Here is a 23701-nt window from a genome sequence, read left to right as displayed (position 1 = left end):
AATATTAAAAAGAGGTAAGTACCTAAGATTCTATTTTTTGATTGTTTGTCACAAATAGGCTACGAAACTACAGAAGCGGTTTTAATTTCTATTATTAATGTAAAGCTAAATTATCAGTCAGTAACATAGGCTATATTGTATTCTCACGAGAATGAGGACTACGCAAATGAAACCGCGTGGGTCTGCTAGTAATACATACCTTCAGCGTTTATAGGTCTATAGCGAGTTCAAAGTAATATCTGTTTTGATTTAGGTACCTAACTACCTACATCTATGGTGGCAAGTTATAATACAGATGTCGTGAATGATGTCACGAAAATTAATAGTAATATCGAGGAAGCCCAGAGGAGCTCAGAGGATAGCACTCAGAGTGTCCGACAAAGTCAACAGGGTTGCCAAGTCTGAAGTCTGAGATTCGAAGGTAAGTTTCCGAACGTATTCTAGATTAGTAACTTGTCAAAGGTACTTGATTAAAGGTAAGTTTCTAAACGCATCGTCGGAAGTGTACAACAGTTTGAACTATAACATTAACTGTTGCGGTTGGATTCCTCACTTTGTCGGTGATCCGGAGTGCAGCAGGTAGCAGCTTGAACTCCAATCATAATGTGAGTCCCTAGTTTATAGATTGATTCTCATAATTTTTCACAAGTGATATTTCCTATAACTACTCCCTTAATATTCTTTAAATATATGAAAGGTTTAAATGTGTATCAAGTTAATCATAATACTTCCAGAGATTTATGTGATTTTAAGGGATTGAATTTATCTAATTATAATACACGCGTTGGGGGGGTAACCAAGGGTCCCTTAAACATATACAATCAGTTCAAAGGGACCCACAATAGAGAAATGGGCCTAGCCAGGTTGGCCGTGCACACTAAGAAAAGATACCGATGAGTGAAATTGTCCCGCCCCCAAGTCTTTATATTAGGGTAAAATAGAATGTAGTATGCCATGTTGGGCTTCTTTGTTGGTTCTTCTACCGAGATTGGCGGCCGTTGTCTCCGGTAGAAGTGGACCCACGAACGCCGTCGCGGACGGCTGGGATCCATGCAGATCCCTACTTACGACGTTCTCTCATTGAGCAGAAACGCTGAATGGGAGAACGGGCCCCGCATCCGCTGCATAAACAGCAAATGGGTCGGTAAGTTAGAAAGGTTGTATCGCAGGCCACATTATCTCTTCTAGATATAAAGGGATTAAGAACCACGGCAACCTAGTCCCCAAATAAGTCCACACAGTTACTCTCCACCAAGGAAGAGAGTCGTGGCAGTTCCGTGAGACCACAGTTCTTTCCGTACAGAGGAAAGCAAAGGCAGAACTCATAAGTCCACAGTCGTTCTTAATCCCACTGCCTTAAGGGCCACAGACATTGACAGACAAGGAAGTAGGAGCGCTCCGTTCAACGATTCCCCAAATTGGTCATGTAGGAAACTATAGGATCTAACCCCTGTAACAAAGTATAAATTCATGAATCATATGTAGATAACAAGTTACGGTCAGGACAACCTATATCTAGGGCTTCAACACTACCTTAGTTGCCTAGAGTAACTCGAAGGTCAGTGTTACAGCCGGCAGACACAGTATCGAGTTGCTGTGTTTGCCCGGATTTATTTCACTTTCCAGAAACCAGCTGTGGTGATAGAACCTTAGATTAGGAGAGAAGTTTCATGCGGAGCAGATCATAGTTCCTCGACACACCTACATGCTGGGCAATCTACTAAAATATGTGAGTTCTCAAACTTGTATATCTATCAATTCTTTTTTATTTAATTGACGCTGGCCCTATAGCTCTCAGGCTTATACTATATGGGGTTAAACAATCAGGGCAAAGCGCCACATGGTGGAGGTGCTGGGATACAGATAATAACTATTCTATGAACACCAGTAACTAATTACTTACTATTGAAGTAAAAGAGAGATAAGGTTTGACAAAGTTGACAATGTTTGTGAACTCATAGATTTTAGATAGCAAGTTATACACTAATAAAGTAGAAAGAATCAATAAATTTATATTTATGAATATATCACAGTACACAGTGGCAGACATAGGGTTGTGAACTAGAATATGCAATGTATGATTCATTTAGAACAGAAAATTTCCTTTGCCAATCAAACTTAAGGTTGTTGGTACGGGGTACATTCAAGAAGTGTGAGGCATCATAATAAGCTGACAGTATAGATATGGTTTAGTGTAAGACTTAAGAAATATATTAAAAAAGAAAAAAAAAAAAAACAAAACAATAATAATAATAAAATAAAAATATATATATAAAGTGAGAAAGGGATGATATAGGCATTAGTGAGTAAATCATTTATTTTAAGAAGACAATATTGGTATGAAAGCTGAGAAAAGATTCATAGACAGTGTAGGATTCAGTATCCATATATCATGTCTTGAGTAGGAATAGGATATTATACAATATTAATAATTATTATTATGCAATATGTTATTTAATATTAAACTGGACCGTGTGGCTCAAGTGTTTATGGGGTTCAAGATTATGTCTCAAACCGCGAAGTTTAATTATAATTTATTTGTTTATTAGTGAACATTTACAAATATTAAGGAATAATGAGAAATAATGTATATAAATTAACCTACATTTATCACAATCTAAATTATTTGTTATTAAATCACATGCAAGTATATAAATTTCTAATTTGATCTATAGTTCATCATTCATCATTAACAGCCCATATTCAGTTCACGGTTGAGCACGAGTCTCTTCTCAAAATGAGAGGTCAGTGGAGAAAATCAGGTCTTAGCCCGCCACTCTGACCCAATATGGGCTGGTGGGTTTCGAGCGCGTAAAGTAGGGGAAAACTAATTGTGCATGTGTGTGTGTGATAAATATGTAGCCTATTATTCGGATCATAAAAGTATCATTGAGTGTGCAGGATTTTTCAACCTTTTGAGGAGCGTGATATTAAAATTCGTAACACAATTAAATTGCACATAAAAGAAGGATAGAGGTGCAGGCTCGAGATCGGATTCGAACCTGCACCCCCCGAGTCAACGACAGAGATTATATTTACGGAGTTTTATCGATCTATGGTTTTTTTTTCCGAGTTTGACACCGACAAGTCATCATGACATATCATATCGCGCCCATAGATTTATTTGACAACTGACACTGACAGATACAAACTATTTACATTGTAAATTTCATCAAGCGACTTTAAAGGATAATTGAAAGTGATAATTATAAGGGAAAATAAGTAATAACAACACGTATAATTAATAAAGTGAAGACAGTCGCGGTCTATTACCGATGTAAGATACAAGGGAAGTTCTTCAAAACTTAGTTTGATCTTGCATCCGAAAGATTCGTAGTGACAACTAAACGGTTTAAAGAGTGTTTATCAGTGTTTATTTAAGACTTGTGATTTCAATGGTAGGTATGTCATATATATATATATATGTTATAAACAGTGTTCAAGGTTCTGATGAGAATTTAAGAGGAGTTATGTTAACAAGCGTTAGTTGGTTTGACCAAGGAGATATGAAGCAGATAATTTCATCATTTAGTAACCATTTCATGTCAGCCGGTGACAATTGCAAAAGTAACTAGTGACATTATCTCAGTAGAAGAGAGTTGTATTTAAATTTATTTTATGAATCTAATGTAAGGTTACACTGAACACATCTAGTAGGAATCCGAACATTGTTTAATAAGATTTTTTTTGAGACCATGGGGCGAGCCGAGCTACACGTGATAGTTTACTATTTATGTAGGTAGAGTCTAGGTGAATTTATTTCAATATTAGTTACTTATTTGTCTATAAATTATTTATATTCTCTGTTTGGAGATTTATTGGTATACCAACACCAATGTCGTACTGTAAAGAGAGTAAGTGATTGGGTATTTGTTTGAACAGAATATATACACAATCAGACCGGAAGTTGACAAGTAATGGAGGGGTTATTGACGATACTACACCAAAGAAAGGAAAAACTACGTACTTTAATTGAGAATGCGTCCACTCTCATGGTAACATTTGAGCATACTACTACTGAGAATCTAGCAGCGGTAATCCAAGAAGCGGAGATTATTGCGTCAAGATTACAAACGTTACTTACAAGACTAACAGCTGAGTTGATAGAATACTTCAGACTGAGTACCGAACAAGCAACCGATGATATCTCAGAAATTTCAACCGTACAATTAGAGGCAGAAGATGTGTTGTGCGAGCTTAACGTGAGGATTAAAGGAAAGATTAAGGAAAAGGAACAAACTACAAACATAAATAAAGAAGCTAATCCTAACGCAAGATTACCCAAATTATCATTACCTGAATTTGATGGTGATATCCTCAACTGGGCTACTTTTTGGGATCAATTTAGCTCAAATATAGATCAAAGAAACATACCAGAGGTAGATAAACTACTATATCTGAAAGCGTCCCTAAAGAATGAAGCGAGTAAGTTGGTAGAGGGTTTAGAAACGACTCACAGAAATTATAATATAGCTTTAGCAACTCTGAAAAACAGGTATGGGAAGGAGAATCATGTCATTGATGCACACTACGCTGCGTTGTACCGTATAAAGGCTTCGAACGATGTGAATATTACTAGAATACGGGAAACATTCAACAATATAGAAAGGCATCTAAGAGTGCTCCATTCACTAGGCGAAGACATAGATCACAATCATTTACGGTTCCTGTTAATGGAAAAATTTCCTAAAGAGATAATCTATGAAATGAAGATGAAACTAGCCAACGACTCCATCAGTGAAATAAGAAATTGTTTAGAGAAAATAATTTCGGCCAAAGAAGATGCTCTCAGGATATCCAACAACACTTCAGAAGAAAGCTACACCACCCAAACGCTAGTAGCAAATCAGTTTCAAAGCAGAGAGAGAACTTACAATTACAGAGATAGGAATGAGGTTAGAGATAATCAAGGCGATAGTAATAGACGGGTATACGAAATGAATAGGAACAACTATAATAATAATAGAATGAGATATAAACGGAAACTCGAATCCTCTGAGAAGGAGAGAAATGGAAAGAAACCACGGTCACCCTGTGTCTTCTGCAAAGGAGCTCATTTTAATGATCAATGTACGGCTTATCCGACTGCAGAGGATCGACAGAGGAGATTAAAAGGTAGATGTTATTTATGTCTCATGGAAGGACATACCAGACAGGAGTGTAAAAAGAAAGGATATTGTGTGCACTGTCGGACCGAGGATCTTCATAATCGTGCTCTCTGTCATAAGGAATTTCCCTCGAGAATAAAGAGGTTGAATGAGTCATCACAAAACAACGCGGATAACACAAATGTTATGTCACAGATAAACTCGACCGGCACAGTTTTTCTCCAAACAGCCATAGTCTTTCTCAAGACGGGAGGAACCAGCAGTAGAGACATAAAGTGCCGTGTACTCTTAGATTCAGGGAGTCAACGATCATATGTGAGAAAATCTGTTATAGATAAACTAAAATTACCAATTGAAGAGACCAATAGACTTTCGGTTTTCACCTTTGGACAGAAAACACCACAAGAAATAAACAGTCCTTTAGTAAGATTAGAACTTCAAACGAGAACTAATAAAATGTTAACTATTTATACAAATGTCATACCATATATAACACAAAATATTCCTTGTCCTAACATAGAATTAGGTCAAAGAAGAGATCAGTTTATTCTAGCAGACGATGGGTCATTATCGACACGTGTAGATATTTTAATAGGAAACAACTATTATTTTAATATTATTAACAAAGACAAAGAAGAAATAAAACCAAATTTATTTTTGGTAGATTCCCACCTAGGATGGATAGTATCAGGAGAAGAGGACTCCAGTCCACGAGACGAGCTATCGGCAGTCACTTATCTTCAGGCCTGTGTCGATACTAGACTACACCGACCAGATCCACCTTTGGACAAAGGAGATATGAACGCGTTGTGGGATTTAGAATCCCTTGGGATTACTGATTCACCTAGAACTAGCAGCGAAGAAGAAGCAATTAAGAATTTCAATGAGAATATGGAAGTTATAGATAAAAGATATACAGTTTCGTGGCCATGGATAGAGTATCCACCGTTATTACCCAAGAATTACGGATTAGCAGTAGGGCGTCTAACCTCATTATTAAAACGTTTAGATTTAGAGAGCTTAAGAGAATATGACAATATTTTGAAAGAACAGACCAATAAAGGTATAATAGAAATATTATCACACCCGACTCGTAAAGAATGTCATCCAATACATTATTTACCACATCATTGTATTCAACAGAAAGGGAAACCTATAAGGATTGTCTATGATGCATCAGCAAAGATAAAAGATAACAAAAGTTTGAATGAGTGTTTATATAGAGGACCCCTTATGTTAGAAGACTTAACCGGGTTATTGATACGGTTTAGGGTACACACAGTTGCTTTGTCAGCAGACGTAGAGAAGGCTTTTTTACAAGTTGCATTGCACAAAAAGGACAGAGATGTGACTAGATTCCTCTGGCTTAAGGACTTGACGAAACCTGTCACAGAAGATAATATCATTTGTATGAGATTTTGCAGAGTACCATTTGGCATAATAAGTAGCCCATTTTTGCTAAACGCGACGATAAGATATCATTTATCTAGAAGCACAGATACAGAAATTCAAGATATGGCTAAAAATATATATGTTGATAATCTAGTCACTGGAACGTCATCAACGTCGAAAGCTTTAAATTTGTACAAGAATTTAAAAGTAACATTTGAACAAATGTCCATGAATCTGAGAGACTGGAGCTCGAATTCTAAAGAATTTATGTCAAGTATTCACGATAAATTTACAGGGAAACAAATCAAGATATTAGGTTTAAATTGGGATTTAGAAAGAGACTCACTGCAATTGAAGTTTGACGTTAACACTTCAGCTGACAACAAAAGAGAAGTACTTAAAGTGATCGCTTCTATTTACGACCCCTGCGGTTACGCTGCGCCATACAGTTTATCTGCTAAACTATTTTTTCAAGAACTTTGGAAAACTAAAACTAAATGGGATACTAAGTTTACAAGTCAGATGGCAGAAGAATGGTTAAGAGTTCAGAAGCAACTAGAGGTAATAAGCAAGATTTCAATTCCCAGATGCTACATAGCAAGCCCTAAAGACCACAATTATCAATTACACTGTTTTACAGACGCTTCCCTTAAAGCCTATGCTGCAGTAGTATATATAGTAAACGGGAAAGAGAAAAATTATGTAATGGGTAAATCCCGACTAGTACCTATAAAGGATCAAGATCATCTGAAGATACCGCGGTTAGAGCTATTAGGAGTACTGATTGGAAGCCGACTTGTTAAATTCATTCTTAAGAATCTTCCTATAAAAATAACACAACAGTTCCTTTGGACTGATAGTCAAATTGTCATAGAATGGTATAAATCATCTAAACTTTTAACACCGTTTGTGTCAAGAAGAATTCAAGAAATCAAAAGTAACAAGGAATTAATTATAAAACATGTACCATCAGAATTAAATCCAGCAGATATAGCAACAAAACCATCGGACATATTAGAGAACAAAAGGAGATGGTTAGAAGGCCCAGAATTTTTAACACAAGTACCACAAGTATGGCCGCAGTTAGCACCTACGGTCACTTCTCTTTCGCTCGGGGAGGATCTTCCGAATGAGACAATGGAAGAAGATATTGGAACAACAGAAGCGGGTTCTATGAGATGTAATGAGGAGACAGAAATAAATGATACAGATGAGAAGGAACAAAGTAAATTAGAGGAAATAAGAAAGATACAAAATTTACATTTTAAAAATGAGATTCAAGGGAAAGAAACTAATTTAAGCCGGAACTTGGGTTTATTTCTTGATATTGATGGAATACTAAGATGCAGAGGAAGAATGAAGAATACCAATTGGTCTTTTGACAAAAGATATCCTATTCTACTACCACAAGATTCGGATTTAACAAATACATTAATTACAAAGACTCATAATGAGAATTACCATGTAGGTGCTAATCACACATTGAGTATAATTAGAGAGTCATACTGGATTCCACAGGGTAAACGTCAGGTTCAGAAAATATTAAGGAAATGCCCTATATGTATTAAACACGGTGGAGGACCTTATAAGTTACCACCAACACCAGCTTTACCATCTGAAAGGGTTAATTACAGTTCACCATTCACTTTCACTGGTTTAGACTATCTTGGACCAGTTGTAGTTAAGAACGGTATGAGTACAGAGAAAAGATGGATTTGTCTTTTTACGTGTTTGGCAATACGAGCTATACATTTGGAAGTAGTACAAGACCTTACAGCAGAAGAAGGCCTTAGAGCTTTAAGAAGAATGATAGCTTCCAGAGGTTTACCAAAGGTTATTACATCTGACAATGCCGTACAATTTAAACTAATTTCAGAAATTTTAACACAACCATATTGTATAGAGAACAAAATACAATGGAGATTTATACCAGCTCTCACACCATGGTTCGGCGGATTTTATGAACGTTTGGTGGGAATTGTGAAACATTGCTTGAAGCGTTCATTACAAAAACATCTTCTGAAGGATAACGAATTTAACACCATAGTAAGGGAGATTGAAGCTGTAGTAAATACACGGCCCCTCACCTGCGTAGATAGTGAAATAGAACACATATTGAAACCGTCAGATTTCCTAACATCAGGTAACTGTATATCAATAGAAGCTACAGAGACAGATTCTTCAATACCAGGTACCTCAAGGAAACAGGATCTTATACAATGTTGGAAAAGAGCACTTAAGATTCGAGAAGAATTTAAAGAAATGTTTTCAAATCGTTATCTTTTAAGCCTACGAGAAAGATACCAACATTCTCATAAGGAACCAAGGATTACCTCGAAGCTTGACCCTCGAGTAGGGCAAATAGTTCAAATAAAAGGGGATTCCAAGAACAGAGAAAGCTGGAAGGTGGGAAAGATAATAAACCTCATCAAAGGGAAAGATGATCTTTCTAGAGTAGCTCAGGTTAAAGTAGGGGAAACCGTTTATACCCGATCTATTTCTCACTTATATCCACTGGAGTTAGATGAAGAACAAACATATATTACATTAGAAGAACCAACATCTGATAATAATACTACGGTTTCTCCAGAAAAGAGTTTCCAAGTTTCATTCGAAAGAGATACCATTGAAGATGTAACAGAAACCATCCAAGAAGTAGAAAGTAACTCATCTGAAAGTATTGATAAGGTCATCCTACAAAATGAGGAATTACCTACACAGGCTCAACAAATAGAAGAGTCCGCTATAGAAAGCATACCTACTAACCAGTCTGCAAATATTAGACCTAAGCGAGATGCTGCTGCTAGGGCCCTTCAAAGGATCAGAGAGTGGACGCAAAATTTAGTTACTTCGTTTTTGGCGGGGAGTGTCGTGAATGATGTCACGAAAATTAATAGTAATATCGAGGAAGCCCAGAGGAGCTCAGAGGATAGCACTCAGAGTGTCCGACAAAGTCAACAGGGTTGCCAAGTCTGAAGTCTGAGATTCGAAGGTAAGTTTCCGAACGTATTCTAGATTAGTAACTTGTCAAAGGTACTTGATTAAAGGTAAGTTTCTAAACGCATCGTCGGAAGTGTACAACAGTTTGAACTATAACATTAACTGTTGCGGTTGGATTCCTCACTTTGTCGGTGATCCGGAGTGCAGCAGGTAGCAGCTTGAACTCCAATCATAATGTGAGTCCCTAGTTTATAGATTGATTCTCATAATTTTTCACAAGTGATATTTCCTATAACTACTCCCTTAATATTCTTTAAATATATGAAAGGTTTAAATGTGTATCAAGTTAATCATAATACTTCCAGAGATTTATGTGATTTTAAGGGATTGAATTTATCTAATTATAATACACGCGTTGGGGGGGTAACCAAGGGTCCCTTAAACATATACAATCAGTTCAAAGGGACCCACAATAGAGAAATGGGCCTAGCCAGGTTGGCCGTGCACACTAAGAAAAGATACCGATGAGTGAAATTGTCCCGCCCCCAAGTCTTTATATTAGGGTAAAATAGAATGTAGTATGCCATGTTGGGCTTCTTTGTTGGTTCTTCTACCGAGATTGGCGGCCGTTGTCTCCGGTAGAAGTGGACCCACGAACGCCGTCGCGGACGGCTGGGATCCATGCAGATCCCTACTTACGACGTTCTCTCATTGAGCAGAAACGCTGAATGGGAGAACGGGCCCCGCATCCGCTGCATAAACAGCAAATGGGTCGGTAAGTTAGAAAGGTTGTATCGCAGGCCACATTATCTCTTCTAGATATAAAGGGATTAAGAACCACGGCAACCTAGTCCCCAAATAAGTCCACACAGTTACTCTCCACCAAGGAAGAGAGTCGTGGCAGTTCCGTGAGACCACAGTTCTTTCCGTACAGAGGAAAGCAAAGGCAGAACTCATAAGTCCACAGTCGTTCTTAATCCCACTGCCTTAAGGGCCACAGACATTGACAGACAAGGAAGTAGGAGCGCTCCGTTCAACGATTCCCCAAATTGGTCATGTAGGAAACTATAGGATCTAACCCCTGTAACAAAGTATAAATTCATGAATCATATGTAGATAACAAGTTACGGTCAGGACAACCTATATCTAGGGCTTCAACACTACCTTAGTTGCCTAGAGTAACTCGAAGGTCAGTGTTACAGCCGGCAGACACAGTATCGAGTTGCTGTGTTTGCCCGGATTTATTTCACTTTCCAGAAACCAGCTGTGGTGATAGAACCTTAGATTAGGAGAGAAGTTTCATGCGGAGCAGATCATAGTTCCTCGACACACCTACATGCTGGGCAATCTACTAAAATATGTGAGTTCTCAAACGTGTATATCTATCAATTCTTTTTTATTTAATTGACGCTGGCCCTATAGCTCTCAGGCTTATACTATATGGGGTTAAACAATCAGGGCAAAGCGCCACAACAGATATATTATCTGCATAATTGTGTAAATGCTCATTTTATGAAGAAATTAGGCTTACCTACAATAACCCTATGAGTAGGATCGGAGACGTGTTGTATCTTTATTAAAATTATTGAATTAAGTTAGGTCAATTAATAAAATAGAGCCTTGATAGCCCAGTGGATATGACCTCTGCTTCCGATTCCGGAGGGTGTCGGTTCAAATCCGGCCCGGGGCATGCACCTCCCAACTTTTCAGTTGCGTGCATTTTAAGAAATTAAATATCACGTGTCTCAAACGGTAAAGGTAAAAACATCGTGATGAAACCTGCATACCAGAGAATTTTCTTAATTGTTTGCGTGTGTAAAGTCTGCCAATCCGCATTGGGCCAGCGTGGTGGACTAATTGGCCTAACCCCTCTCATTCTGAGAGGAGACTCGAGCTCAGCAGTGAGTCTAATATGGGTAGATAATGATGATGATGAAATTAATAAATCTGGTATGTAACGTATTTAAGTAGGCCGACGAGTAAAAAAAAAATAGGTGAGTAAATTTTCCAATACTTTGTATTTAATTAAATCACAATGAATAAAGATTTCTCAGAATTTAAATGTATCAAATATCTTAATATTTATCACGTCTAACTTATCGTTATCTATATTATAATAATTTTATATAAATTATTTCCTAATCTAATTTATTTTTTATATAAAAATAAATACTTAAGTTATTAACTTATTCTAATTTATATGCTATTAATTTCGATAATGGTCATGACTGAAAAATTTTAAGTTACATTAAGAGGTACTTGCATGTTTTCAGTCATAAGCTATGAATGAATGAATACGTATAACTTAAACACTTATTTGTGTTATGTAATTATGTAAAATATAAATATTAAATACCTAGCTTACCTACAAGGGTAACAATGTGGAACGCTAAGTATTGTAGTCATTACTTCTGTACACAATACACAGATTAAAGAATAATAGGCAGATAAAGTTCTCAGTTCGTACAGTTCGTTCGTTCAGTTCGTTCTCAAACATGACGGTGTCGTAGGCGTTCCAAATACAAAATTCAAAAACGCATGTATTCTCGAGTCAGTAAGTAGTACCTAAACGAAGTGTCGCATCAGCCTAATTTTCAATATTATTCAAAAAAAAAGGCGTCTTATGTTTTTAAATATTTTAAAAACTGTTCACATAAACTAAAGAATTAAGATGAAGTATTTTTTTATTGGTAATTAATGATTATTAAATTATTTTACGTAATTGTTGTTAGTGTTAAATTTTGAAATACTTTCAAAAACAAAATTATGAAAAAAGTTTGTAAGTTTTTATGGGTTTCACCGCCTTCACCACGCTGCTTGTAAGACTCATTCTGTATCATTCTTAATTCTGTGTCACAATATATTTAATATTATTATTATAATGAAATGTGGGAAAATTCCTTAAATTTCACAAATACACACTACTAATCTTGTCCAATTTACTGCTGCAACCTTGATCACTAAATAAATTAGTATTTAAATCACTCTAAGTTTCGTGTATAAAAGAGATTATTTTACCTAAATCAAGATTTTGTTAGTTCTCATTTATGTACCTAATTTTTAGCGATAAATCAATTTGTTATAGACGATTGGATTTTTTAAACCAAGCATAAGAGTGACATCATATTATTTTTCATATTCGTCTTAGTACCTAAACCCTTTCAGTTGATGTCCCTTTTAGGGAAATCATTAACATTTGGAGCAGTAGTCTGCCATATTGGATTTAGAATGACGTCAGACAGTGGCGGACTTAAACTCTTGGCCGCCCTCGACCCCATTGTATTCGTACCAGCCGCCCCTTTATAGCACCCATTACATGTTTAATAGACTGTTTAAAGAATTTGCCTTTTACCAAAATAATCGATTTTGTGATATTTTTCGAGGTTATTGGATTCCATATTTAAATAATACATTTAAAATGGACGTTATACAATTAGAAATTATTGTTATAATGGTGAAATTTTGTTACTCATTGCTTATTCCCAAATTTTTTGTCACGAATTGCTGCCCCTTCTGGCTGACCTAGGCTAGGCCTACTGAGCCTTAGGGTAAATCCGCCACTGACATCATATGTAACGCCAGACACACATGATCAAGTTTACCGTCAAGTTGCAGCGCGCTTAGGGATGTGGGTACCTAGTGAAAAAAATACCAAAGTATGCTTACGGGTATTTTTTTTTTTGATAAAAGAATATTTGCCATATCTTTTAAATATGGTCATTATTCCTATTCCCCTCCAACTAGTCGGGAAAGACTGTATCAGGAGTGGGTACGACAATAGACCAACAGGGCGGGGATCGAGCCACCACCCCTCGGCGGTAAGTCCGACCGCTCTTACCGTTGAGCTATTGATGCTATGAATGGTTATGGGTATGGTTTAGAAAAGTAAATATTTAGGTAAACTACTTAGTATACTTGATCGTGTGTGGCTCGCGTAAACAAACAACCATTTTAAATTAAATAATTTGTAAATATATATAGATAATTGCCGATAAAGTATAAACTTATAAAGTACAATAAAATACCTACTTTACAGACGTCTTTTATATTGTTTTATTGATCCGTTTGTATTCAATAAACCTTATTATTTTATTATAATAAAATATATACATTCAAATCATTGCACGGTCGGTCGACCCGTATAACCCGTTTCGGGCAACGAATGTTGTGCCAGTTCTCGTAGTATTTGCTCGAAACCTTTTCCTGAAGGCGCGTGTAGGCTGCTATTTTTGAGCATCGTTGAATTCAATTTTGTTGCCAGATAGCACATCTGAAATAAAATGAAAATTGTTATAATTATAAAGCATGCGTGATACCCAGATCTTCGTAATTATAAAGAAACTGAAAACTTGTCAGTTTTTTTAATTCTTTCAAAGTTAGCCCTTGACTACAAATTACAATCTCATTTGATGGTATTGGTAAGTGGTGATGAAATCTGAGATGGAAGCGGGCTAATTTGTTAGGAGGATGATGAAAATCCACACACGCTAAATCGCTTGGCGGTACGTCTTTGCCGGTAGGGTGGTAACTAGCCACGGTGTCCCACCAGCTAGACCTGGACCAATTAAGATCTCAATCAGCCGAGCCGGGGATCGAACCCAGGAGCTTCGTCTTGTAAATCCACCGCGCATACCACTGCGCTAGGAGGCCTCAAAGTGTTTATGTTCCATATGGACTAAGGAGTTTGACACATGACTTCAATAAACTTCAGTTTGGTTAAAGCATCATTGGCCTGCACTTCATAGATGCATAAATACACTGCCTACCCTAATGACTCATTATAAACTTGTATTGAAGAAGGAATTCTTCATTTTGTACGCCTACCATAGTTAAAATCCTTGTGCACACCACTGGAAGGTAGTTTTATTTTACTTACCAGCAATGCTGACATGAACAGTAACGCTCCCAATGCGACGGCAACCATCATGGAGGTAGCGCAGTTCCCCTCCAACTGCGTCCGGTGGAACAGCTCTCCAGGCATCACAACTGTGTACTCCAGGTTCTCTTTGAACCTCGTGAACGGTGTGGTGCCATTGTCAGCGACCAGAGCGGAGCTGGTTATGTTGTACGACGAACTGGATTCAGGCAGCGATCTTCTGCGCCGACCGTGACCTGTCAAAATTTTATACTTAGACTCCGCGCCACGATAAAGTCCCGCGGCTAAAATCTGACAATGAGATCGCCAATAAGACATAATCGACGCGTCTACGGGTCTTGTTTCGTGGCGCGGTGAATATTGTTTACACATAGTTCTACGTATGTACGTACGGTACGTGAAGCCTGTGAGACTACCCGACAGCAACCAGTGGCGTAGCGTGTCTTGGAGGGGGCCTGTATCAAAATTAGTTGGGACGCCTAAATGAACGGTAAAGATTTCTCAAAAAGGCACAAAAATGCTCGCTTAAAATATTTGGGAAACTTAACCAGGAAAAAAAAGAGATTGTGAATTATCTAAATTTTACAAATTTTTCCTTTACACGTAAGGGGTCCCTGTAGTCCGGGGGCCCCGTATCATTGATACGGCTGATACGACGCTAGCTACGCCCCTGACCCCTACGTAGAACATTAATCTAGACTAGACAGAGCAACATTTTCCAGTTGCCATCTATTTAGCGCGGATCCAACTCTATGAGCACGATGAGCATGCCCACTTAGCTACTCCAGCCAATTTTCGACTGACCAAATTTTTTTTTAAATCTGGATGAACTCACCTGAAGGTTCAAACAAATCTAGGCAGTAATCCGGCTGGCAGTCAGCAACGTCCATGCAGGCTTTGATCTGCGAGTGTATCCAAAGTGTGGAGCGCTCCTTCATAGACGCCAGGAGGAACGCCTCGAAGTCTAGGAACACTTCGTTGTGTCGCTCGCGGTACCGCGCTGGTTGGTGCGGGATGATTGAGGCGAAATCTCGGTTCCGGCATCTGAAATCGAAATATGTAGATAGAGTAGGTACCTTACAGCCGAGGCGATATTGCTTGCTCGAGCCGTAGGCTAGAACTATGGTAAGGAAACAGAGGCTGTAATTATCAAAGCGCACGTATGTCATACGACGTTTAGTGATTAAAATACGGATAGGTTTTGAATTAAATCTGAATTCCTATATGTAGGTATAAATCTATATGTATGTACTAGCCGACGCCCCGCGGTTTCACCTGCGTAGTCTCCTTTCCCGTGAGAATATGGAGATAAAATATAGCGTATGACTCTCACAAGTAATATGGCTTTTTAAGTTTTTAGTGACAAAATAATTTTTAAAATCGGTTCAGTAAATCCCTTAAAATAAAACACCAAAAACTTTAACTTAGGTACTTTTGACGATTTTCCAAATGTTTAGTTGTCTGGATACCCTCTTCGTAAGGGGCCAGCGTTTCCAACGTATACCAGATCAGATAAACGGGAAGAAAGAACAATCAGGTAGAGTTTTTGTCCACACTCTCCAAAGTATATAGCGATAAGACGATAGTGATTAGACGGTAGGACTTGACTTCCACTTCTGATTCATCATTATAAATATCTACAAACATTATAAAGCTGAAAAGTTTGATTACTTGGTTAAACGTGCTATTCTCAGGAAAGTGCTGGTTCGAATTGAAAAATTTTTTGAGTGTTGGACCCATTATTTAGGAAGCCTTTAGGAATACTTTTGTGCGAATGAAATCGTGGACACGCAGTTAGCAGAGTAAAGTGTTAACGTTAAAGCGGGCGGACTTATCACCGAAGGGTTCTGGTTTGTTCCCCGCCCCTCTGGACTATTGTCGATTCACCTAGTGCAGTCTTTCCCGACTAGTTGGAGGGGAATGGGTATATTTGAAAGGTATGGCAAATACTCTTTTAAAAAAATGATACTAACCCATCTTTTACCAATAGAACAGCACCAGGCGCGTGTGGTCGGTCCGGGTCAGGCGAGACGGCCACCTCCAGCAGCTTTATGTGGCGCCACGCAGAGTCGGGGTTGATGCGAGCTCGCAGCTGAAGTTTTGTGCCAATTGGTACAGCCTGGAATGTAAGAGGTTTTTTTTGAACTTGGGACTTTGATCTTTAAATGACAAAGGGATCGCCTCCTTAAAATCATAGCTCATTTGACCCACAAGACGTCTTATCAGCACCATCTAGTCGCTTAGCCAAGTCTAATCGTGGTGGATAGGTGGTTTTAGAAGCTTGTAGTCCAATAGTCATTACACAGTTTGAAACTGCTGAGACCAGTGTGCGTATCAGTTCTCAATGTTTTCATACTGTGACTATCGCGTTAACATAAACGCGAATGTATAAGGAATTGAAACAGTTGTGCAGTAGTGCCACTATAGAGGGCGCTGTTTAAATTCCTTATAAATTCGAGTTTACGTTTACCGGACAACAATGAAACACAGAAATTACCCGAAAATTCAATCGAATTGTTCGTCCGCAACAAAAGTAACTAACTATGTACCTAGGTATTTTGTCTCTTATTTGGTTTGATAGATGTGCTTGTGTAGCCTTAAACAGGAAACTGTTGAAAATTAAGTGCTCATTCAAAAATCTGTAAACATTTATACATTTTAAAGACTATAAATATTTAAATACAAACTTTACTTGCCTCTATAGGTAGTTCTCTAAGTACCTTTGTACTTGGTAAAACGCTAATATCTACTTATTAGAACAATTAACTAAAGATGCCTAAAGTGCTAAAATATGTGCAATAGGTGAAGTTTAAACCTAACTATTTTATGATTCAACAAGAAATAACAGTGTATGTGGGTATCTACTGACATTTCGAGGAAAAGCTCCTTACAATGTCCGGAGTAGGTCATTAGGTACGATAGATTGGTACCTAGCTACCTACTTTAAACATGGTAAAGAGCTTAAAGCTACGTGCATTTTCAATTTAGACGATGCTAATAAGTTTGTGGCCTAAGGTAATAACAATGACTCATCTAATTATGTGTAATGACCCGACCAACGAAGACTTTACGTGTCTTTACTTCTATCTCAACTAAAGGGAACTTGATCTATGCTACCATGGCTAGCATTTGTCTTTCGTTGCGATGGATGAATAGAGAACGATACACTTAATCACTACATTAAAACAGAGGCAGTTACAAGCTATAGTAAACGCCAAACTAGAGCGTTCTGAAGTTGCAACATGCCGTAGGTACTTAGCAAATATTTTAAACTGTATGCTTTTGTAGTCACATTGCTGTTTTGCCGTGTGTAGCAGAAGGTGAGGGCAAAAGAAATACGTGTTCATCGATTACCTTTTACTGATTTTATATTTTACAAAATGCATTGGGATAATGCACTAAAAAAATATTCAACTCAAGAGTCAACGTCGACATGTGCATGGGACTTACAATATCAACTTGTGGATAAGCTAGAAACTAAATATCACTATGGATACGCTACACTGTCAACGAGGTAACTATAACTACTTTTCATTTCATACATACTCGTACACTGAATGAAATAGAACACCTACCTATGTATCATAAAGAGCTCTTACTCCCGCTCTTACTCCCAGGAGCCCCGGCGTCTCCACAACGCCCGAAAATCACTTTGCAATATATCATATATGTAGAAATGAAAGAGTACCTACAGTATTAACCTGGTCGACAGGCATGTCCACAGACAGGTTAAAGTGGTGCGAGACCTGTGGGGCCTCTTTGCACAGTGTCTCCGCCACGCAGGTCATGCCTGATCGACAGGCCTGTCCACAGACAGGTTGGAGTGGCCTGAGACTGGGGGCTTCCTTGTATAGGTACTACCTCGTACTCCAAGCGGCCCGACGTCTCCACCACGCCCGACAAGCACCTCGCAATAGAACATGTATGTACAAAGAGTACGTACAGTATTTACCTGGTCGACAGGCATGTCCACGGACAGGTTGGAGTGGCGTGAGACCGGGGGGGCCTCCTTGTACAGGGCAACCTCGTACTCCAGGCGGCCCGGCGTCTCCTCCACCACACCGGACACGCGCGCGCCGTGAGGACTGGAAAGTTTTCTATATAAGTTAATTATATATTGTAATTGTTTTATGATTAACGTAATTGTTATGTAATTAGGTATCGTATCTATACTAATCTATACTAATATTATAAAGCTGAAGAGTTAGTTAGTTAGTTAGTTTGTTTGTTTGATTGAACGCTCTAATCTCAGTAAATACTGGTCCGATTTGAAAAATTCTTTCAGTGTTAGATAGCCCATTTATTGAAGATATATATTATTATCCCCATATTCCTACGAGAACGGGGAAAACGGGGAAAACGGGTGAAACCGCGCGGCGTCAGCTAGTTTGGTAATGTAATTGATGCCCTGCTTGTATACAAGACATACGTTTCTCCTTCAAACAAAATTACATAATAAAATTAAATAAAAAAAATAAAAACTTCCAGTGGTTGCGCCCATACTGGATTTTAAATTTGTCCTAGTATTTATTATTCTACTAGCTACTTCAAGCCCATTCATTTGATACCCATATCGAGGGAGTTGTGAAAAAATATCCCTCATTATCTTGAACCTATTTTCATTCAACATATTATTAAGTATAATATATATCTAGATCTAACGTATGTAAAGGAAAACCGGGGTTAGGAAACGTGCTATTTATAGTTCTGTATACTCACAAGCTACCAGCAAAGCCAGCTGCCTTGTTCTCTATGATGGTCGGCTCTGGAGGCTTGCACATGATGATGAGCTCCTGGTCCGACTGCATCACCACCCCTGGGAACTGCGGGAACCAGATTCGAACGTGCACGAAGCCCTGCGGCAAACATCGTTCAAATTGAATATAAGTAAGTAGTTACATAAAGTATAGTAAATTCAAAAACACCTCGTCTTTATAATCGGTTAAAGTGAAACTGTGAAAATGTTATTTTTACAAAATGAAAGCTTGTAATTTCACATATATCTCACATACGTACGATGTCTCCCAAGAGGAAAAAAATCTTTTGTAGGTTTGGGTGTACTCTTCTATAACAAGATCCCCAAGACTGTGATGGACCTGCCAATGCATAGCTTTAAGCAATGTGTTAAAAACATTTACTTAGTCGAGGTTACTACACCATTGATGAGTTCCTTAAAGATAAAAGCGCTTGGAGGCCATTGGATCATCTTCTACCTTTACACTGGAAGTAAAACTATATATAAGAAATTGTAATCTGTCTTCAATTGTAAATTATAATACTGTATGATTTTTTTTAAAAAGAGCAACTGTTGAGTTTCTTGCCGGTTTCTTCTCAAAAGAACCAGCCTTCCGTACCAGTGGTAGAATCTTTACAAATAGTCAAATGACGTGTCATAAGTGCTTGTAAACTGAGCCTACTTGAAATAAATGAATTTTGAATTTGTAGGTAGATAGGCATTTCTTAGTAGATAAGTCCTTCGTTTAAAGTTTACACCAGGGTAGATACATCTTGAGTCTTTAGTTACTCTGGTATTTACTGTAAAATACCACACCCAACTGACCCATATCGCCTCTAGGATAGTGGAGTAGGACCTCACTGTCAATACACAGTTCGTAGTATCGCAAAGTAGTATTTTACATGTCTAAGTTTCCACTATAATACCGGTCTACCGCATTTAATAGTATATCTGGGGAGCCTCGTTGTATAGGCCATACGCTTTCCATACTGTTATTGTAACGGCATTTCTTATTATACGTCACTGTTATAAGATACAGTGCCAAAAGAAAACTTTTGTCTAAAAATTGTCACATCATTATCATTATATTTGGTTTCCGACCGTCTTCCGGTACTCAAGACCGTAAACCATAATCGGCATTGTTGGTAAATTGACAGCGATGATTTGTAAAATTGTTGAATTATTTACCTACTTATTCAGTTATTCGTGACGCCATTTCTTAAATGGGATAGGCAGGGAGATGTGGGACAAGATAAACAAATAAATCTAATCTTCGTTGTTTACTAATGCGACTAAATTAAGACAATTAGCCACTTTTGTTTGCCTCAGTTTCGACGCGTTAATATATCAAATAGTATAAAATCTTTGGCTATACTCGTTTAAAATAACTGCCAAACGACATCTGAGCCTTTAGCCAAATAAAATACTGATATCTCAGCATTCCAATATTCAATATTCTTGGTCGCTAACTATGGGCCTTATTGGAACGCTCAAAGTCACTCAGCGGGGTTGGGGTTTCTCTGTGTGATCGAATCAGAAATGAGGAGATCCGCAGACGAAATAAAGTCACTGATATAGCTCAGCGAGTCGCGAAGCTGAAGTGGTAATGGGCATGCTGTTAGGACTTGTAGTCCAATAAAACAAAGTGGAACTTGATTAATTCTGTATTAGGTATTAGATAGGGCCGACATTACCAGAGTAGACATTACAGAAGGAGTGGTTCATAGATTAAAGAGAGTGTTGCCAAAGTGAAATATTGTATTGTTTCCTCAACACATGCCACATAGTTCGAAGAGCCGATAGGCGTTGGGGTCCAAAGGTGCTGGAATGGCGACCCCGTACCGGAAAGCGGGTTGCAGGGAGAGCCTATGTCCAGCAGTGGACGTCCATCGACTATTAATGATGATGATGATGATGATGATGATCTCAGCATTCAGCAAGTTGCAGCATCTGTTTTGTCCGTACGTTCCAACATTGTCATAAGTAGTACAACTACTTAAAAAACTTATACCTACATGCACCCACACCAAAAAAAATAACGACTCGTATCAAAGATCAAGTATTTTATTGCCTTCCTACTTTACTGTTTATATGTCTCAGCCGCTTTGTTTATCGGATTGTAAACACATGTCAATTTGCATACAATAACCAGGCTACCGTTAAAGATTTTAACTTTATGTTTTCAAAATTCCACGTTTATTTTATAGTGGTGTGACCACATAGGGCCACAACCATTTGGGTCACTTTTCGAAATTGTCGCAGCCATATGTTATTTGATGGACAAAGAATGGTTAAGATATGGATTTTGAATACGAAGGAAAAATAAAAAGCTTTTTATGAGTGTGCCGTCTTGTAATATCTTCTGTAAAATAATCGCAGATGTATTTTTTTTCGTAACTTGTATATCAATATACAAGTTAAGAAAAAATAAGTAAAAAATACATGCTGATGGATGAATTTTTAATTTAACCCTATGCGAGTATATAGCTTTGAAGGGAACAACGACAATGAAAAGGCTGATGACGTAGTTATTTGGATGGTAGCAGTGCTTGCTATATTGGTTCTCCTATGTAACAAAACTGTTACATATGAGAACCAATATAGCACTATTAGCAGCTAGCGTTTGCTAAGGCGTGACAACTGGACATTGTTTGCTTAATATAATGAAAATCACAGAAGATCCATCATGTTCAGGTTGTGGCGAACGACTATTAGGTATTTTACAGCCGAGTGTCATATATAAAGTAGGTTTATGCTGGTTAGATGGAAGTTATTAGGTAAGGATATATTACCTAAATGAAGCAATCCTGACAAATCTCATTATACGGGATATTGTCAGGTTCACGAAGGTTCGAATAGGGAACACTATCGAGACATCATGTAAACATGTGTTCTATGCATCTGACGACGTCCCCTCTAGAAATATAAAAAAAATGTTTATTTCAGGCCATTGACCCTTAAAGGTAGGTATGAACATATACGATACCTACTGGTGAGAAGAAAATCTTTGTGAACGTACCGAGGCGAGAATACCGATCATCTCCTTTTGTAAACAATGTCATTTCCTCACAAAGCAGACGAAAATTCAACGCTAAACAAACAGAAAGTAAACCATCAACGAGTTTATTTTATTATTCGGAACATTCTCAGTTGACTATCATTACCAAGATTATAGTAGGTATACCTAGTCTGTGTGCCTAGTGGCAGTTTTCAATGTTTTCATCATAATTATATACTCGTAAATACATATCTAAGGTCTTCCAAAATCCAATAATTGTGTCGATTGCGAAACCGTAAACGCGAATTTTTAAGGAATTGAAACAGCGCCATCTAGTTGCACTACTGCAAAACTATTTCAATACGTTAGAAATTCGTGTTTACGGTTACACGATCGTCACAGTATGAACACCTTAGATATGTATTTAAAAGTATATAATTACGATGAAATTTCCACTAGACACCTTGTTGTCTATAATAAATTGATAACCATTCACCCTAATTAGTGCCACAAACTTATCGTCCGGTGAGGGAGGTGTCGCTATTGTCGCGCTTTTAGTATGATGTTTTGCAAAATGGTGATCGTCGTGTCGTTAGTTCCAGTATAATATAAGTATAAATATAAGTAGTAATAGTAAGAAGTATTTCTTTTTGTGTTCTGTGTCAAAAATAATGTAAGTCGTAACATTAAAATGCAACACGAAAATGTATCACATAGACGTTTGTGCCTTGTGAATAGCACCATCTATCGTCATTTCGTAGTCAACAAGAACTATCCCAAGTCCTAACTCACGCTAATAAAGTTTTTAACGTTTCACACTATTTTAACTGAGAAGTAAATCATGCTATCGGGATCATCTCTCTCGAGGTAAACCAGTATAGCCAAGCTGGTCTAAGTTGGCAATCAATCAGATGAGGCCTTCACGGGCCTACAGCTAGTTTCATAGAAATAGGGTGAGAACTCACACTGCAAAGGTGAAAATAAAACCTCCGAGACAAAGATTGTAGGCAGACATGCCGAATTGATCCCATTTTGTAAAAATTTAGGTTTGTTTCTATAAAAAACCGACGAGACCTCGGCAGTAAACCAACTAAATACATAACTATTTAACTTAGTAAACGTGATCGTAATCTTCAGTTGACTGACAGTTTATCATGTTAGGTAAGTCTGACTAATAGGTATGCCTAATACCTATATTATATAGGTTTCGATGAACCTTACTAAATTTTATAAGGTTTGTTGTAGTGCGGTGTCACAACATAGTACAACTAGCTGTATCTTTTAAGTAAATTGAAACACGTAAACCTTGATCTTATAAAATAGGTCCATGCACGTAAATGTGAAAACGTATGACCTATCCTTGTTATATCTACTGTGACCTATCTGTTTACGGCTTACGCCTATTTAAGCCATCTGTCGACATATTATCGCAACAACAACTACGCAACGACACGAGAGACAAAAATGTCGACCAATAGCGGTAGAGTCGAAAATATCGATCTCTCTTTCGTTGCGTTGGTACAAAAGACATAGAACTGGGACCACACCGCCGCTATTGGTAATAATTACGTCGATGACGCATGTTAGACCAATAGGAGCTCGAGTTTCAACTCACGCTATCAAAGTTTTTAACCTTCCGCACTATATATACG

The 23701-nt window shown here is 37.8% G+C and overlaps 2 protein-coding genes across 7 annotated transcripts in view; one reads left to right on the top strand and one right to left on the bottom strand.

Annotated features, from left to right (window-relative positions):
• Positions 1-303: 303 nt before the first annotated feature.
• LOC128198802 (uncharacterized) lies at positions 304-16445 on the top strand. Of its 3 annotated transcripts, XR_008251505.1 has the most exons (4): positions 3149-3398; positions 3883-9492; positions 10698-10800; positions 16307-16322. XR_008251505.1 is itself a non-coding variant. In XM_052885870.1 (2 exons), the coding sequence occupies exon 2, from the start codon at positions 3918-3920 to the stop codon at positions 9474-9476; it is 5559 nt and encodes a 1852-aa protein (XP_052741830.1). In that variant the 5' UTR covers positions 3148-3398; positions 3883-3917; the 3' UTR covers positions 9477-10546. The 3 variants fall into 3 exon arrangements, 1 of the variants encoding a protein (XP_052741830.1); XR_008251506.1 differs by lacking the exon at positions 3883-9492 and having other exon boundaries at positions 304-3398; positions 16307-16445; XM_052885870.1 differs by lacking the exons at positions 10698-10800; positions 16307-16322 and having other exon boundaries at positions 3148-3398; positions 3883-10546.
• Positions 12861-23701, bottom strand: part of LOC112043141 (uncharacterized) — a 30163-nt gene continuing 19322 nt past the window's right edge. Inside the window, exons 4-9 of one of the 4 annotated variants that reach the window (XM_052885871.1) lie at positions 19036-19172; positions 18260-18413; positions 16290-16435; positions 15152-15360; positions 14317-14552; positions 12861-13710 (exon numbers count right to left, since the gene is read on the bottom strand). In XM_052885871.1, the coding sequence (XP_052741831.1) occupies positions 13558-13710; positions 14317-14552; positions 15152-15360; positions 16290-16435; positions 18260-18413; positions 19036-19172 (1035 nt within the window). In that variant the 3' untranslated portion in view covers positions 12861-13557. The remainder of the gene's footprint in view (positions 13711-14316; positions 14553-15151; positions 15361-16289; positions 16436-18259; positions 18414-19035; positions 19173-23701) is intronic. The other 3 variants (XM_052885872.1, XM_024078427.2, XM_024078428.2) reach the window with 3 other exon arrangements.

Source organism: Bicyclus anynana, chromosome 15 (genome assembly GCF_947172395.1).
Source record: "Bicyclus anynana chromosome 15, ilBicAnyn1.1, whole genome shotgun sequence".
Classification (NCBI taxonomy): domain Eukaryota; kingdom Metazoa; phylum Arthropoda; class Insecta; order Lepidoptera; family Nymphalidae; genus Bicyclus; species Bicyclus anynana.
Note: the sequence above shows the minus strand (reverse complement) of the source record. Positions and strands in the feature narration are given on the sequence as shown.